The 18558-nt window shown below is 39.3% G+C and overlaps 1 protein-coding gene across 3 annotated transcripts; it reads left to right on the top strand.

The window, feature by feature from the left end:
* Positions 1 to 476: 476 nt before the first annotated feature.
* parvb (parvin, beta) lies at positions 477 to 18415 on the top strand. Of its 3 annotated transcripts, none has more exons than XM_037107461.1 (13): positions 477 to 819; positions 9564 to 9653; positions 9918 to 9988; positions 10091 to 10193; positions 13283 to 13423; positions 14155 to 14270; positions 14633 to 14691; positions 14828 to 14847; positions 15217 to 15278; positions 15495 to 15563; positions 15643 to 15744; positions 15839 to 15911; positions 17368 to 18415. In XM_037107461.1, the coding sequence occupies exons 1-13, from the start codon at positions 714 to 716 to the stop codon at positions 17442 to 17444; spliced, it is 1089 nt and encodes a 362-aa protein (XP_036963356.1). In that variant the 5' UTR covers positions 477 to 713; the 3' UTR covers positions 17445 to 18415. The 3 variants fall into 3 exon arrangements, with proteins under 3 accessions (XP_036963356.1, XP_036963359.1, XP_036963357.1); XM_037107464.1 differs by lacking the exon at positions 477 to 819 and adding an exon at positions 3758 to 3936; XM_037107462.1 differs by lacking the exon at positions 477 to 819 and adding an exon at positions 6960 to 7191.
* Positions 18416 to 18558: the final 143 nt, after the last annotated feature.

The raw sequence follows: 18558 nt of genomic DNA, 5'->3' as shown, positions 1-18558 counted from the left end.
CTCAAATTCTGACACGTCTTGACGGCAGGATTTCTGCTTGTACTTTCGTGTTTTTATTTCACTTTTTATACAAACACAAAGGTTTCTTAACAAGCTGTTGGAGGATTTTTTTGTCAATATCAAATAATAAGTATGAAATAAATGGAATTAATTCCGACATAAATACATGTGTCAATAAACATATAAATGAATTTGTATATACAAATGAGGCAACATCTTTCACACAAATATACAGGCTTGGACAATTTTTATTAATTTTAGGAGACTTACAGCATACCAAAGGTTATAATGCCATATTGATCCATTTCTGGCTTTATTTCATACGCAGATATTGAATTAATTAATTTCATTTCATACTGACTAAAATGGTGCTAGCTTAGGGAATGCTATCAGTGGGGGTCTGTAAACACATCACGCCGTTGGGGGGCGCTGTGGGGCGACCCAACAGTAAACATTGAAGCAGATGAAGCTGTTGACTCACATGGACCTGTGTGTGAGTCACTCGGTCCGTCTGACTGTCCGACCAACGCTGCTCCTTCCTCCTGCACTCCGCTGTTTGCCTGTGAATGTGTTAGTTTGGTGTCTTCTCGCTGTGATTGGATCGTGCATCGGTGCCTGAATGCATCACGGGGAGGAGTGACAGTATTAAACAGTCGCTGGAGAGAGACAGAGAGAAAGAGAGAGAGAGCACGCAAACGCATCACGCCTGAAAGATGTCTGGGACCTCTGCGACCACGCAGTCCGCGAAGATGAAGAAGGACGAGTCTTTCCTGGGGAAATTAGGAGGAACCCTGGCGCGGAAGAAAAAGTCAAAAGAAGGCGAGTGTTGTGTTTTCGTTGTTATGATAAATCTGATAATAATTATTATTTTTTTAAAGGCCTCTGTTTGCTCTCCTGTGCTGTGTTTCTGTCCATGGTGCTGCAATCACATGATGCGCTATTAAAATATTCTGCTCTGGGACATCACCGGCACTTTTCATCATGAGCTGTACACATGGTTTACAACACACAGTCACAGTGTGTCGCCAGGTTTGTTCTCAGCTTATGGCTGTGTCTTTCCTTTGTGTAACACTCTAACGTAGGTTTCTTATTAGGAGCCCAATTAAAGGTATCATCATTAAGATATTTTGAGCTCTAGCGTTTATTCTGTTTGGTTTCAGGGTAAGAAACACTTGTAAGAGAGAGAGACAGAGAGAGAGAGAGACAGAGAGAGAGAGAGGAGACAAAGCCTCTTACTGACTCCACAGGCGTTTAACATGAGGTAATAAACATAAATAGATCATACAGTCAATGACCGGTGACAGGAATGCAAGGTTATTAAGATAAAGCTCTAAGGGGATTTTCTGCTCCCTCCGTATTTTGGAGATCAAATCCAAAACTTCTTTATAGTTTTTTTTTTCTCCTGACCCAGTTTTCCAGTTGTTGCCCAAACTATTTCTGCCCTCCTACAGGCCAGACACTGTGTGGTAAAACAGACAGCTGCAAGGTTTAACGCCTCACTGTTTGTCTGTGTCTGTCTGAGTGTGTGTGTGTGTGTGTGTGTGTGTGTGTGTGTGTGCGTGCTCACAGACATGTGTTTGTAATCTCCATTAAAGGAGGTTCACCAGCAGGAGGACAGACATATTAATTGTTCAGGAGCCACATTAAATTCCAGACATCTCTGAGTAATCAAACTGTTGATAATGTTAGTTTTAGCCTCTTAAAACTGGTGGTGGTGGGGGGGGAATTCATTGCACACGCTTGCTGTTAAATATTGTTAAAGGCTGATTTAAGTCCATTTATGTTACATTTGTGGATTGTGGAGGACAAATTACGTCCTACTGCCTGAGTAAAGGAAGAGGCAGTGGATACTTCTGTATCTCTTGCCAGATGGCAGCAGAGTGAACAGATTGTGGCTGTGGTGGGTGTCGTCTTTTAGTGTCCTTTGGGCTCCGTGCAAACATCTCACCTCACAGATGTGGCTGATGCTCTGTAGACTGGTACCAGTGATGCTCTGGGTGGATTTAATCACCCGCTGTAGAGCCTTTACTTTACTTCCTGTCCAGGAGCGTGCACGAACCATTCGTGTTTGTGATGTTTCCAGTCACGATGCTTTCCATACTGCTCCCCTCTAACAGTTAGAAGTCGAGCCTTTTTTTCTGCCAAGGTTTTTTTTATTTTTAATTTTTTACCAGGAGGATAGTGATGTGTGGTGACAATTCCTTGAAGGAAATGTAAAAAAAACAAAAAACAAAAAAAACAAAACAACAAGATCTGGTTCCAGCTACTTAAATGTTAGGATTTGTTGCTGTACATATTATACAATTTTCTTTGAATTAGATATATCATATTAATCATTACAATGACAGTGCTGCCAGAATGGAACGTTGAAAACGTGGAAAATGAACTATATCTGCTCAGGTTAGCATGCTAACCAGCTAGCTCTTGCCCGTCCTTTTCCATAACACTACTCAGAGAACGCAGTCCAGACCGCTAACTGCATAGCTAACTGGGCTAATTACCTACCAGCAGCAACAGTCACATAGCAGAAATTAGTCTCTAGTGTTATTCTGCCCTCTGTTAGTTTGGAGAGGTGGTCATTTCTTACGTTGTGCACCTTTAAGGGGTTTCAGACAGAGAAACCCACAGACAGTTCAACCCAGTGAGTTAATTAGATGACGACTGAGGTGGAGCCCTTGTGTAATGAGGTAATGAGAATAATTGTCCTCCTGCTTAATCTTGTGCCCAAAGCTTCACTCTGTCCCGTGAAGCAGATTTGCTGTTTTTTTAATGTTACTTGGTGCAGAACTTAAGATTTCCCCAAACAAATATCACAAGTCTCATGAGCCTGGAACATGGATCTTCTGGTTGAATACATAAAGACATACATATAGACAAAACAAGCACTTTTCAAATGTTAGGGGATTTTGTTTTCCCACAGTATATTCTTGATTTTGCAAACAAAACATTGATTTGAGAAAGTAATAAGCAGGTCAATCATTAATGAAAATAATCATCGCTTGCAACACTAAATTTGACATTAAAATGTCACAGTTTGAAATCTCTCATTGACTTCAGTGTAGAAATAGGAAACTTGTTTTTTTTTACATAACACAAATTTTACTTACAGAAAAAAAGTTATTTATAATTTATTGATTTTGTCAGCATATGTCTGCAGGTCAGCTCTGGAGGCGATGGATTCTGCAGCAGGGGAGCTCTGTTTTGCTTTGACTTTAGTGCCCCTGTGTGGTCAAAGTGGCTTAAAGCCCACATGATGCACAAGTTGTTTTAAATGTCGAAGAGCTTTGTGATTTTAGAGTTAGAAATCAGCATAAGAGGAGAGAAGTATGTGAGGTGCTGTCTTGCTAATGGAGCGCAGCATGTGGCCTCCCAGGGCTGCTGTTGTGGTTTCTGTTACTTTTGGGTGTGGTGCCGTATCCTCCTTAAGAGGAACACCCAAGAGAGACGAGTCTTCACTGGAAAAGTTGTCTCACGGGTGCTGAATAATCATTAATGGCAGAGAAGGACTGTTCCCTCGGAAAGGGACTTATGGTTTCCTGAACTGTGTCGACACTCCTTAGCAACCAAACATGTTTAAGCACAGAATTTAAGAGCCTAAACCCTTTTGAAAATGTTTTAACAGGGTTGCTAATGGCATTTCAACAAGACATGAAAGAAACAGTCCAGGTTTGTGCAGTTTCAAGCACACAGCATGTTCATGGCTCTCTCTGCTGCGTTATCCTGATAACTGAAAGGAAGTCTGCGTTTCTTTGACAAGGCTCAGCTCCCTCTGTCAGCAGCAGGCAAAGCTGTGACAGTGTTACTTTAGTGGATAAAAAAGACTGAGAGGATGAGTGTGTCACATCCTCAGTGTGTTATCATTAGAGTAAAGAGTATTTACACTCTGAAAATACAAAATATAACTAAGGGCAAGTTTTAGGATGGATGCTGATCATAGTAAGTCATCTGTTTGTTGCTATTTTACTTTTTTAAATCACTTATTTTATTGTGGCTACTTAATTTACAGTAAAATATAAAGTAAAAGTTAAAGTATATTGTGGATGCATTTCTGTATTATAATGCATATACCCAAAAAGGTACATTTTAATCACGTTAGGGTTTTACTAGACTCACTGGTATTTGGAACATATCAGAAAACTCCAAAAAAGACAGAAGTGTATTTGCTGTTTCAGGCTGTAAACTGTCGAGTAAAGACAATTTTATTCATACCAGGGCCCATATAGTGATCAACATATACATATTTAGTAGGTTATTCCAATGTTTTGACCAATATTGTAACAAGAAATTGTATTTGAGATAATCAGCATTCATGCTGTTGCACAGTTTCATCACCAGACAGCCCTGAAATGTTTGTTTTCCATCTGCATACCCTCTACAACTCAGTCGCAATTCTTAAAAAATTTGATTTAAAAAAATCTTTGGTCTAAACCCAGAAACATCACTACCGGTAATAAATAGGGGTGGGACAAAAAATTGATACAGAAATATATCGTTTTGCAAGAAGAGGCGATAACATGTATCGCAGATGGTGACAAATACTGCATTTTTTAATGAAACATAATGATTTTAAACAAAATGAAACTTACTGAATTTACATAAACAAATCTTGAAAAGATTTTAGTTTGGCATAGTTACTGTGAATCAGACACCACTATGCTGTGAATACATAGGTAATTTGTACTTTTTGGTGTCTTGATTATATGATTATCACAGAATCACTGTATCGTGATGTTATCGCAACCGTGGGCAACATATCGCGCAGCGTTTCTCAGTGATTTCCACCCTTAGTATTACATATTTTCTGAGAGGAGTTTACAACATTCGACTCCTTCGGTCATTTGACCCTTCATAAGAAAACAGACATTCACAATGTTTAAACATCGACATAATGATTTGGGGAAGAGTTTAGGATATCACACAGTGGACGTTGTATGTACAGAGTGGGGAGAAGTAAAAGTGGGATTTGGATTTAAAATTAAGAAGATAAAGAAAAATATCCTATCATGATCAGTAGATATTTGCTGTTATAAGTGAGGAGTTGGGCTGACATAGTTAATATCTGCTGAAGACACCCCTCGGTGAACACACTGTGTCATTTCCTGGTTGCTGTTACTCACTGGAGCCTGTGTTGGTGTAAATAACCAAAGCTATATTTAAGGTCCAGTCTGTCTTCTCCACACTGCTGCATTATTTATATCTTCCCCCGCTGTGCTGCAGTAAACCGCTCTCGGACGCAGCAGAACTGAACTACGATTTCAATCTGCTTTATGCTGTTTACATTGAAAACAGAAATCTGACTATGTCGCACCGCTCTTTTCATTTTGTCCTTTCACGTAATGGTGTATAATGCCACTAAGGAGCTTTTGACATGAATTTGTGCAATGAAGCTGACATGAGAGAAACATTCTTGACTGCAGGCTCTGGTTTGAATTCAATTAGTGTAATTCTGTTAACAGGAATACAGCCGCTGCCTGATTGATTATCCACTGCAGCAAAACATATTAAAGGCTCCGTTCAGATGCTCTTTGAAACAAGTCGGTTCTCTTATACTGCAGCGAAATAACAAGACTGTTACTAATTTGACCAGATTTAAGAACAAAAACATGAACTGGACATTGTTTGCGAGTGAAAATACTCCTTTTATACCAGATTCATGCATTTATATGGGTATTAAATTGAAGGGTATGATTAAGTGAGGAAGCCTATGCTGAATTATTAGCTAAAGATTAGTGGAGAGGGGGTGGGATTAGATACATTCACACTTACTCCCACTCCCCTTTGAACATGTAATTATAATTGGCTGTGCTCTAATGCACTATTCTTTTGTTGGTTGGTTTGTTCGTGGGCTTTAAAAAATGTTAAATAAAGATGTCATGCAATTCATTCAAAGGTAACCAGTCGACACTAAATATGTGACTCAAGTCATTTGGTCCAAGTCTTAAGCAAAAGTCCTAAGTCATTTTTTTCTTGGGCAAAATTAAATTAATTAAGTAATTTGAGAAATCATGTCTGAGGTCAAGTTCTTAACTTCTAAGTTTCAGGTCTCAAGTCATTTATTCTTTGTCAAGTCAAGTTGCAAGTCATCAAAACAGCGAGTCGAGTCAACTCAGCAATAACTCTAACTGCAGATGTTTTTGAGATCCTTTATTCATTTCTTCGAGAAAAGGGATCACTATAGACAGGATTGACAAATCAAACTTTGTAAGAAACTGAATTTATATCTCAAGTTGATTTATGGTTGAATCACTAAAGGCTGGTATTTATTTTTTTTTTGTTGATGAACTCTTTGTAATCTTTATTTTTTTCGGTGAATGTTATTCAAACTTGTCTACCCCCAACCTTTAAAGAGCCACCAGGAGTCAAAGTGTCAAAGTGCTGTTGTAAAATACCCCTACTAATTGAACTGAATCATGACATTTAAATCAAAAGTCAAATCGAATAATGGATTTGGAGAAACGTGGCACCCTTACAACGATTTATCACGTTTAGTCGATTAATCGTCTGGTCTATAAAATGTCAGAGAATTGCTCATCACAGTTTCTCAGAGCCAGTGACGTCTTCATTTTGCTTCTTTTGTCCAGCCAACTTTCCAAAATCTAAAGACTCTTCATTTACTGTACTATCACAAATGATAAAGAAAAGCTGTAAATCCTCACATTTAAGAAGCTGGAACCAGCGCGACTTTTTTTTTTTGTCTGAAAAAATTACTCTGTGTGCGGTTAGTCAATTATCAAAGTACTTTATTTAGTGATTTATTTTCTTTCCATCACCTAATTGATCAATCTACTAAGCACTGCTGAAATTGCTAGTGTGGTGTGTTTGTGTTCAGTATTAACATATATATGTGACGCAAACACACACACACACACACACACACACACACATGCGCGCGCACGCACACACACACACACACACACACACACACACACACACACACACACACACTCCCCTCAGCGTCTCCTGTAACTGGATCGCAGAGGTGGGGTGGAGGGTTGTGACAGAAATAAACACGTGATGACGACCCGGCCACTGCTCAGTCCCTCAGACACCGATTCACACTCACACGCACTCACACACACACACACACACTCACACACACACACTACCTTCGCTGCCATCGGGGGGGAATCCGAAAGGTTTATACCGGGGACATGGCCGGGCTGCTGTGTGGGACCAAGAGGAAGAAACAAGGTAAGCTGGTTTTAATGCTGAGGAACGTGGAAGTGGAAATGGGGAAGCAGGACCTGTTACCTCAGTGCACTGTAGGTTAATGTCCAGCAGTGTGTTGGTTTGGTTGTTGTAAAAGGTCAGCAAGAGGTAAGCAGCGACATTGATAAATATGTATTTAACATTACAATATCACCTGTGTTGTAAAATTTTTATTTCCACGTGTAATTCCGCTGTAACAAATGAATTACTTGGTATAATTTGAGCATTTTCACTCCCATTTTTCTCGGCTGTGTGAAGTGCCAAAGCCCTCTCCAGCTCGGTGCAACGCAGCAGTAATGCAGTCAGATGGACACGGAGGGAGGAAGCTGCACAATTATGATGAAATGCAGCAAGCTTGCTCAGTAATTACAAAGCAAAGCTGCTGATCTGTTGTGAGATTCAGGGCTCGAGCTGCATTCATGCTGGATCAGATAGGAAACCTTTAGGGACCCCTCGTCTCGGGGTAAATACGTATATCCTCTCTTTGTACATGCTTTGAAGTGACAATTTTGTACACACTGTACCATAAACACGCTGTTCTAGACTCTCTTTCATCATGTTCTTAATTATGATATTGATTTTACATGCTTTTAATTTGAAAAAGAGCTTATACGGTCATTTATCCGCTTTCTGTTCTCGCTTTAGCTCTCCATGCAGGTTTTTATAAATAGCAAAGTCAATGACATGATAGATTTGAGAGCATTGATTGTGGTCCAGCCTGTTGCAGGTCTGGCAAATCGAAATGCAGGATCATAAAAGCAACGTGGCTGTTATGGGAAGAAAGCCTTGAAATCCCTGGTGTGTCTCTCTAGTCAGAAGTGAAAGCGAGTAAGCAGAAATGGATTTTACCCGAAAGCCAGAGAGTCAAAGTGTGTGTTACTTAGTGTGTATCTTGTCTCCTAGTCTAGTCAAATTTAACATACTTAAAGTACCTGATTTTTAGACACTAATGGACACTGCCACCCCAGAACTACAACATGCCTCATTAAGGCAACAAAATAAACCAAGTCCTAAACTCAACAGAGAAAAAACATGAACACAGATAAGGACAAAATGACCTTAATACACAAGTTAAACCAGGAAAGGCTCACTGATAAAAGTATGTTAGATCACTGACTCAGCCGACCAGATTTCCGTGGACAGATAGATTCACAGCCTCGGGACCTTGACTGCAAACGGTCTGTCCCTTTCAGTTTTTAGCCAGGCCTCTTGAACAGACAAAAGACCTTGTATGTGGCGTGTACGTTTACTGGTCCGATATATAACAGGGAGACAGGCCATGAAAGCCTTGAATGTAGTCAGTGAAATCTTAAAATCTATTCCAAGACGCGATGAGAGCCAGTGAAATGACACCAACGCAGGAGTGAAGTGTAGCTGAAAGGAAATAAACTGAAGAAAACCGTAGGACGTGTCAGACGAGTGACAGCTCATCTCAGAATCTCTTGATACATGTTTTTTTACAAGCTGTGTCTGGCGCGTCTGCAACTCACAGCTTGACAGCAACACCCATCTATGCAAAGTGGTGCTCCCAAGGGGGGGACAGGCGATACAATTGCTGAAAACCCCACTGTCGCAAGTTTCAGATTGTGCTACCCTACATTTTACTACATTTACAGGTAATAGTCCATTCTAATAATTCTCCTGAAGATAGAAAGTTAAAGCTGGCATTCTGAGCACATTAAAACCTGAAAATGCACTGTCTACTCGATTTCCTGACTGTCCTGCCCTCATTTAAAGAAGAAATGAATTATCATTGAAAGTAATGTTATTAGTACCATTATTAATCATGATAATGATTAATTAACTACTTCAGTTGCACAAGTAATGCATCAAATGAAACCACGTACTTCCCGTAGAAGCAATTCATCGTGGGATTTACAGTAAAATGAGGATGTGCACATTTAGCAAGGGTATATTATTAACATTTTATGAGAAGTAAGTGTTGAAAAGTCAAATCTAGAGTATGACACAACTTTTCTGCTCCGCGCCTATGTAACCCACAAGACAACCTGAGCGCTAACAGTTCTCTTCAGATCCAGATCTGTTCACACAACAGTCTTTACACAGCTTTTCTCACTTGTGTTATGTTGCCCCCAAAGACCTGTTAACTGACATTGTTGTGTGAAACTGGGGGAATTCCCCTTTTTGAGATTCTGGGGAAAGATTTAGACTTCCAATTTGTGTGGCTGTGACTGTTACTTACTCTACATCAAGACAAGACAATAGCTTCCTTCTCTGTCCCTAAACTCAGAGATTATAAATGCATGTTAATTTACATTTACAGAATAACAAGTGACAAAGTGACTTGCTTGTTTTTTTTATGGTTATTTGTGTGTGTGTGCTTGTCTTTCTAGTTAGTGATCTTCATGAGGAGGGGAAGAATGCTATCAACGCTCCGATGCTTCCCACGGGGACAGACATCCATCCAGAGGACACACTGCTGGGTACACACACACACACACACACACACACACACACACACACACACACACACACACAGAGGTTGCGAAGGTCTCAATCTAAATATGTTGACACCGGTGACTAATGGGAACAGTGGAGGAGCAGGAAATGAAAGTGGGAGGTGTCGATCTCATCATCATGTCAGCGACTGATGACATACAGTAGGAACATCATGTGTGTGTGGCCGTATCCAAAATGCATTTGAGTGTAACTTACTGTCATAATCTTTCTCAAAACATCTTCATCAGAGGAAAACGCTGAGAGGATCATGTTGGATCCGACATCACGGGAGAGTCTTAAATTCAAAGATCTTCTGAAGGTAGTTTGGTTCACATTTTGCACATCATCGTTGCAGTGCAAAACAATAAAGAAAACAGCACATGTAAGAGGACATTTTCAGTGTAATGTGATGTGTTTCCAGGTGCTGATCGACTGGATCAACAGTGAGCTGGAGGAGGATAGGATCATAGTCAAAGACCTGGAAGAGGACTGTTACGACGGGCAAGTGCTGCAGAAGTTATTCGGTAAGAATTTGGTTTCTTTTGCATCTCAACGCTTCTGTACACCTTGAACTTGGTCATGCATGAAAATCTGCAATATTATTAGCAGGAGAAAGTATTTAATTCATGCAGTTGGTCAGCATAAAGTTTGTTGATGTGCAGCATGAAATATGAAGAAACATGAATATTGACTAACAACATATTTGTACAACAGTCTGCACCATCTATTCAGAAAAAAGGTCAAAGTCATTTTAAAGCAATTTTCAATATTACTTGCAGCCTGTAGCTCCAGTATAAAGAAAGGGCTCAGAAGAAGAAAAACATCTCTTAAACGATCTTCAGCTCATGCGAGTTATGTGATGTCATGAGGGGATCGGTTTAAGATCTGAGTGGATCATTGCAAAGGGGAAAAAAAACATGCATAATGGTGCATCAGTAGGGCATAACTGAAATGATGAAAATACTGCATAAAAGGCATAACAACAAGTCTTGCAAACTTTTTGTCCATTAGAGAAACAGAGAGTTCATGAGAATTCATGAGTGAAGTTAAACCAGTCTTGACTCATCCTACAGTAGTTAGCTACACTTTTAATTTTGTGGATTAGCAGAGTACACACACTTGTGTAAAAAAGAAAGTAAATATATTTGTGTTAAAATGTAGGAAGTAAAAGTAAAAAATAAAGTACAAGTACAAAGACCAGGAAAAAACTTGTTGTACTTACTTCCCACATCTGTGCAGCCAAATTTACAGCAAACCACACTTCACAAAAAAAGGGGGCGATATTAAAAAAACTTTGTAGCATGAAGCAATGTACTGTTAGTCACTATCGTTTTTGAATATGCTGATCACACTATTATTTAAAGATCATTACCACCTTTCCTGCACATGTATTAGACTATAGTTGTTGTATTGTGTAATCAGGCCTTTTTTGTTGTAATTTGGCACCAGAACCAGCAGGAGGTAGTTTCAACTCTAGGTGTTAATAAAGTGCAACAGGCTCTCATTTATTCATCAAAATGTCCTTGTGCATGCTGCAAATCACACCTCTGATGGTCAGTAAACCTGATTAGTGATTTAAGACTTCATGTAGCATGATGTCATTTCTCTGTGTGTCAGCTACACATGCGAAACATCTTAATTTGTGACATTAGCAGCAGTAAACTGGCAGCAGTGAACATAATGCCTAAAACGATTTGAGTGTTGTTTAGGATAGCCATTTAAACCTACTTTGATAACGAGTAGGAGTTAACACAATTTAAACATGTCTCTCATTTTGATATTTGACATTTCTTATGAATATATGTAATATTGCAAACACTCAGGTCCATACATGTGTCAACATGATGATGTAAAATGCCAAAATGCTTACCATTGGCTTTTTGTTTTTTTATTTTTAAAACAAATGTCCACTGTGATAAATGTGTATTCACCCAGTTGCTGCTGTAAAGCCTCATAGTCTTGGGTCTGTCGGGTGCTTCCCCCTTGTGTCTGTAATGTGTTACAGCAGAGTGATATCTAGACATGCTGGCAACTACTGATGTTCAAATGTCTCTGCAACAGTGGCAATAACAAAAACAAAAATGAAAACACTTTTGCAGTTAATGGTGGGATTTAGTTAAAGGGCGCCAGCATCTCAGACTAAAACAAGTGCTCGTGTCTCTGCTCAATAATGTAATGTTAAAACGACCCTTTGTCACTTTTTTTAACTCGCTGCTCATGAAACTTTGATTAAACTGTAAACAAACTAAAGCAGTGCAGATCAAATTTGAATCAAGAGTCTGTTAGTTTTCCACTTAAAATGTGTTCAGTAACATATTTTAGCGTGTCATGATTTAATACCACTTTGCACCAGCAAGAGGTGATATTTCGATAGTGCCACAAAGTTTCAGCCAGCAGATACATGCCAGCTGTTAGCACAATATATGAACGAAATAAATTCCTGAAATGGTGAGAAATTAATCTCTTCCTCTTCCCAAACTTGGTTTACTTTTCTTACAGGCCAGACCGAACAAAGATGAGTTCATCGTAAAACAGACATCATCAAAAGTTAAAAGTTACATATAAGAAATGTGTAAGTCTTCGCTTCCTAAAGGCGTAGAGAAAAACACACACTGCTCATGAATCGTGGATCAAATTGTAAAAAGGCTGTGCGGATCAAATATGAATCAATATTCTGTCTCTACATAACTTCACCTAGCCTAACTAGTTGTTTGCTGCTATTTTAATTCAAAGTCTTATATTTAACTGTCAAATCCACGTGTTTTTGTGCTCCATCTCCGTCATCAGCTCCTCACATTGTCATCGCTACACTTCCTTCCTTCCTCTCCTTCGTTGCTCCCACTTACAGTCCCCCGTGAAAAACACTGGCTCATTATTATTGCAGCCTGACAAAACGTCTCGTCAGCTGTCAAACGTTTACGAGAATAAAACATCAAGAATTTGCATATTCATTTACAAACACTGGCTCATACATAACAGAGCTGTCACTTGGTTGCATACGCTGCAGAAGTGTCACGAACAACATCTAAAAACACCATCGCAGGAAACACGATGTGGAGCGGTGTGTGTGATTTCTTCTTTGCTGTAAAAGCCTTTTTCGGTTGTCTCGACCCTTTATCACTTTTGCACCTCATGTAATCTCAGGCTTTTATTGCATCAGTGCCTGTTTTAGATCTCCCCCCCCTTTTTTAATCAGTGGTGCTGGGTTCTTCTTTTTTTAGTATTTGGAGCCACACACTTTAGATAAGCCTCCTAAATCCTCTTTCTTATTATTGCTTAAAGCAGTGGAGTCTCACCAAAGTTCTCAAGATCATCATATCTTTGCTTTCCAAAGACACAAAACCCAAACTTGCACAGGCATGAAATGACAATTTTGTTGTACTTTCTTAGTTTGAATCACTTATTGTGTATTGATTTTATGCAATTCATGGATTTTTCACTCTCTCCCCTTTTAATCTGTATGAGATTTTATTGCTTACTTGCTGCTTGTGTACCTTGTCAGAACAAATACATTTCTGCTGCAAGATACTGACTGAGTGTACAATTACTCATGATTCTCCTCCGTGTATGGAATGTCTTTGAGCTGATATCTCATCTCTGTCGCTTTTTACAGAAAAGTTGTCAGGCAGGAAGCTGAACGTGGCCGAGGTGACCCAGTCAGAGATTGGTCAGAAGCAGAAGCTTCAGACGGTTCTGGAGGCCGTCAACGAGCTGCTGAGGCCCCACGGCTGGACCATCGAGTGGAGTGTGGACTGTGAGTATTACATCGACTTCAGTGACGTCGATGCTTAAATTGACACTCCAGGAAGTATTAGTATTGCACTTGAATTAAACTGGATGAAGCTTCCAGTCTACAATATGGGTCAAAGCATACTGGATAAGTGAATTGCACTTTTCTCAAGTGTGACTTTTGGGTACTTTTACCAACACTGAGCCTACATTTCCCATGATGCAACACTTCCTCTTGATTCTCCCTCTCACCTAAATGCCAACTCCTTTCCTTTTAACTTTACATCTCCACGTTGGAAGGACTTCATAAGGCAGGGTTTGTGTTTGAAATTAAGAAGATTCTCAAGTCCAAGCCAAGATAACTTTGATGACATCATAATGACATCACTGAGGTTATTTTGTGAATCTTTATAGAGCTCCCCTGAATCCCCAGACGAGTCTGAACTGTTTTTACTCATGACAAGCAACCTGGATTTTGAAGAAATGTAAAAATGGTGGAATGCCCCTTTAACACATAATTGACTCTCTCAGAATTTGCATCACAGATGACAAGAATTCAAACCTGCACAGACTTTAGAGGAACTCTATAAACAAACACTTAAATTAATTCTCAATTCATTAACTCATTTGCATCTTTTTCATTTTCCTTCTATCTGTGAAGAGAGCACCAACTGTTACCTTTCATCTTCAGTGAAGTGCTCACATCTGTTGTTAGCTTGCCGCTGATGGTCCTCTCTTTTCAATTTACTGTCACAGCCATCCATTCAAAGAACCTAGTGGCGATCGTCTATCTGCTGGTGGCTCTCGCGATGCACTTCCAGGCGCCCATCAGGCTGCCCGAGCACGTTTCCGTACAAGTGGTAGTCGTCAAGGTAAAGTGACTCATCGAGCTGGCATTCACCATGATCACGTGCAATGAAGCTGGGGTGGATACAGAGGTGCACAGGGTTATTTAGTGTTTATTTTTACTTAACCAAGTTACAGACCAATAACCTGGAACAAGCGATGATAACTATAACCCAAAATTAGAATTAATCAGTCTAATACAATTATTTTATCTAAGAAATTGCCTTAAGAGGAACCTTCAAACACCTGTCTATCTGTTCAGTTCATGGCTAAATCTTTCTCTCATCTTCCAGTATCTTGTCTGCACATTCAGTTTTCATAATGTGCATCGACACTTCTAGTTACCGTCTCGTGTGTTAACAGAAGCATTTTGGTTTCGTTTGAGCAGAAACGAGAGGGCATCCTGCAGACTGCTCTGGTGACCAAGGAGCTGACGAGCACCACAGAGTACGTGTTTATACAGTTTCCTTCATGATCCACAGTCATCCTTTTTTTTAATATTCACGATGTGATTATTGATAATATTTATTGTGGTGTAAGAATAGTTTTTCAGACTGTGACTAATCTGTTTTTTATTTTTCAGAATGATGATGGGAAGATTTGGTGAGTCATAGCCACGTATCTTATTAAAGCATTATAGAAATGTTTCATTATTTATCTGCTTGAAGGAATAGTTGAACATTTGGTGAAATTGAGTTTTTACACATAATCATCAATATAATGGGATAACTAGTGAGGTGTAGAGGTGCAATTAGGTGGCCTTTTTTGCCTTTGGATAGAGCCGGGCTTGAAGTTTGCCCCTGTTCCAAGTCATTATGCTAAGCTAAGCTAACCATGTGGTGGCTGTGGATTTGAGAGAGGTATCGATTGTCTTTTTTAATCTAACCTTGTTGATGCCTCTAATATTCCTCAAAATGTTAAACCATTCCCTTTTGTGTTCATAACCTTTTGAATTCCTTCTTTTTAAAACAGAGAGGGACGCGTTTGACACTCTGCTGGATCACGCACCTGACAAGCTCAACGTAGTAAAAACGGTATGAGAGACATTTTTCTTTGCATGATAAAGGCTAGAAAACATAAAATGATAATGTAATTGTACGGAGGTTAAGAACAGCAGTGCGTGCAACATTTCTTTTAATGCCATCTCAGTATCACAAGGCAACTATTGAATTATCTAAAACAAAATGATCTCTCCTATCTCAACATAATCAACCTGTTAAATATTAATATTTCTGTGTTCATGTTACCAGTCTCTCATCACCTTCGTGAACAAACACCTGAACAAGCTGAACCTGGAAGTTACTGAGCTGGAGTCTCAGGTGAGATTTGCGATCGCCACGTGTTTCGTCCTCTGCAGGATTTTTAGATCCTCATGCCGTCTGTGTTGTTGGTGTGCAGTTTGCTGATGGGGTGTATCTGGTGTTACTGATGGGGCTGCTGGAGGACTACTTCGTCCCTCTGTACAACTTCTTCCTCACACCCGAGAGCTTCGAACAGAAGGTGAGCACAGCCTCAATAAGTGAAATCTGTCAGTGAGAATTTTTTTTTTTGCTGCTTATCAATACATCAAGTTTACCCTTTTGTGTCCTCTCAGGTTCACAATGTGGCGTTTGCCTTCGAGCTGATGCAGGACGGCGGCCTGAAGAAACCCAAAGCCAGACCAGAAGGTATTTTATAAACCTACATTATGGATATATTTCATTATTACAAGAGCAGATAAAATACATACATAATGTGAATTTCCCAGAGGAGATTTTATGGAGGCTAGGAGGAGATTATGGGTCTCTTGCACTGATGGGGGACCATTTATAAAGGTGTTTTAATGGTTTGATGTCCCTCCGTCATATTACAGGTTGTCCAGTAGATGGAAACCTTGCCTCAGCCTGAAAACTCACTACGAGCTGGACGTTGCTGAGTTAATTTAGCCCTGAGCTGCACATTGTTTTCCAGTTATAATCAATATTACAGAATTTAGTTAAAACAAAATCAATTATGGCTCCCTGGCTTAAAATAGTTGCTGCTTTTGTGATGATTGTTGGTTAGGGTTTCCTATTTTCTGTTTCACAGACTTGTATTTTTTATTTTCCCTTTGCTCTCTGTTTTAATTATTTTCTTTGACCCAAATTGCTCTTTAATTTATCATATCTTTCTCCCTAATTCATTATCCCTGCAGTATGGACAGTCCTTTGAGATGAAAACTAAACATTTTACTGCACAGTTGTGTCCCTGATGTGAAATATTTGAATTTTTAACCAGCATCCACTAAAGAAGATTCACAATATGTAAATATTGTTTTTCTCTGCACTGTAGCCTATTATGCAAATGTCTGTTCCTTCTGTAAACATTTTCCTGACTAAGCCAAAAAGGAAACATCTCGTTCCTTCAAGGACTGCCCCTCACAATGTTTCAATTGATTGGAAATTTTTGCTATTATCTTGAAGTCCAGTGGTAGCAGGGGTTCTGCTTAGCCCCCACATTTGAAGAAAACGCAGCGAAAGTGCTTGCTTGGATGCTTCTGTGGTCGATAAAACATGATAAAGTGCCTTTTAGGGTGGGAAAAATGCGACAAAAAGCTCTCTAGGGTGCCCCTCCAGTGGAGAAAACATGATAAAGTGTCCTCTAGGCTGCAGCTGCACCCAAGTAAGCAAGGGAACACAGATGATCGGGATCTTAAGAAGTCCTGTTATAAGTGGTGATGCATTGGCGTCATGCTTGAGTCTCTTAACCAAGAACTACTTGTATAGAGAAATTACACCAAACAAAGACTTGTGTAGTACACCATGTTACTGACAAAGAGAGCGGAAAGTGCTTTTAACCCATAGAGTCACTCCTGGTACAAAATAATAAGTCATATGATAATCATTTTGAAATTCTTGCTATTTTAGGCTTTTTAATTCCCCCAAATTATGAGTAACCTTTTCAAGGAGAGTGGCCCAACTGCAGCCATAAAATAAGCTTCTGCACTGTAAATGACTTTATGGCTGACAGCCCATTTAATTTGTGCTAAAGTGTTCCAAGGACACGACTTGTCTTTTATAACTAACATGTCAAAGGTCTACATTTTCCTCCTTCAACAATTCATCAAACTCTAACGATCCCTGCTGTCTCAATTTTGTTTTCCAGATGTCGTCAACCTGAACCTCAAGTCCACCCTCAGAGTCCTCTACAACCTGTTCACCAACTATAAAAACTCTGACTGACTTGTTTTTTTCCAGTTCTGACCCCCTGATATCACTTCGAACACCTCCCTGTATCTGCGCTGACATTATGCGTAATAGTCTGGACACTGGAGCAGACCATCCGGGACTGAAAGCCATCATTACGTGGGACTTAAAAAGACCCACGGGGAGCAGCCTGAAAAAGGCTCTGAATGTTAGTATTTTATCTTCCCCAAATGTCAGTATTTATTTATTCCTTCCTTAAATGTTAATGTAACCCAGGAAACCCTGCAACCTTTAGCCTGCATTTGAATACACAGCCGTCACGGGAATAATGTATGAGGGCATAATGTTAGAACTGGAAAACATTTATGTGTGAAACTCAACCCTGCATCACATAATATTTAAGAGAGCTGGAAGAGCTGTTATATATTATTTAGTATCTAAAAATGCTTTATGTACTTTGAAAAAAGAATAGTTTAACATTTTGGGAAATACACCTGTTCTCTTTCTTGAAGATAACCACTTTCATGTTTGTATGCTAATTGTAAGCTAACGTTAGAGCCAGCAGCTGGTTAGCTCATGTTAGCATAAAGGCTGGAAACATGCGGAAAACTTGGTCTGGTTCTCTCAAGCTCGCTTAATACTTTATATCTTTTTTTTTGTTTGTTTAATCCAATTTAAAAACCAACCTGTTGAAATGTCAAGTAGCTACAGAAGCAGCAGAGAAGTCTTATGGTGCACCAGATAGAGGTCGTGCTTATTTTATGCCTTTTAAGGGTTATTCACTTACTCAAAACCTCATTAAACCCACACTTTACTGTAAAAAACTACAGTAACACACAGATATTGCCTTCGGATAATCTTCATGTATTCAAGGGAAAAATGCATTATCTAACAGTATTATCTAGGCTAGGCTAAAAGACTTAGCTTTCTTGTTCATTTTAACTACGTTTTGATTATTATATGTCACTACCATATTAAAATGACTGTTTCATACAGCTGATAAAAAATTTTTTAAAAATTTAAAAAAATGCTATAAATACATTTTGTTTTCAGTTTAAGCTAAGACTAGCCTTGGCTATCTCACCAGCTAGCTTTTAGCTGATATAACTCCCTTTCTTTAACTATTAAGTTAGCTGTGTTGGAGTTGTTG

Source organism: Acanthopagrus latus, chromosome 8 (assembly GCF_904848185.1).
Source record: "Acanthopagrus latus isolate v.2019 chromosome 8, fAcaLat1.1, whole genome shotgun sequence".
In the NCBI taxonomy this organism is placed as follows: Eukaryota; Metazoa; Chordata; class Actinopteri; order Spariformes; family Sparidae; genus Acanthopagrus; species Acanthopagrus latus.
Note: the sequence above shows the minus strand (reverse complement) of the source record. Positions and strands in the feature narration are given on the sequence as shown.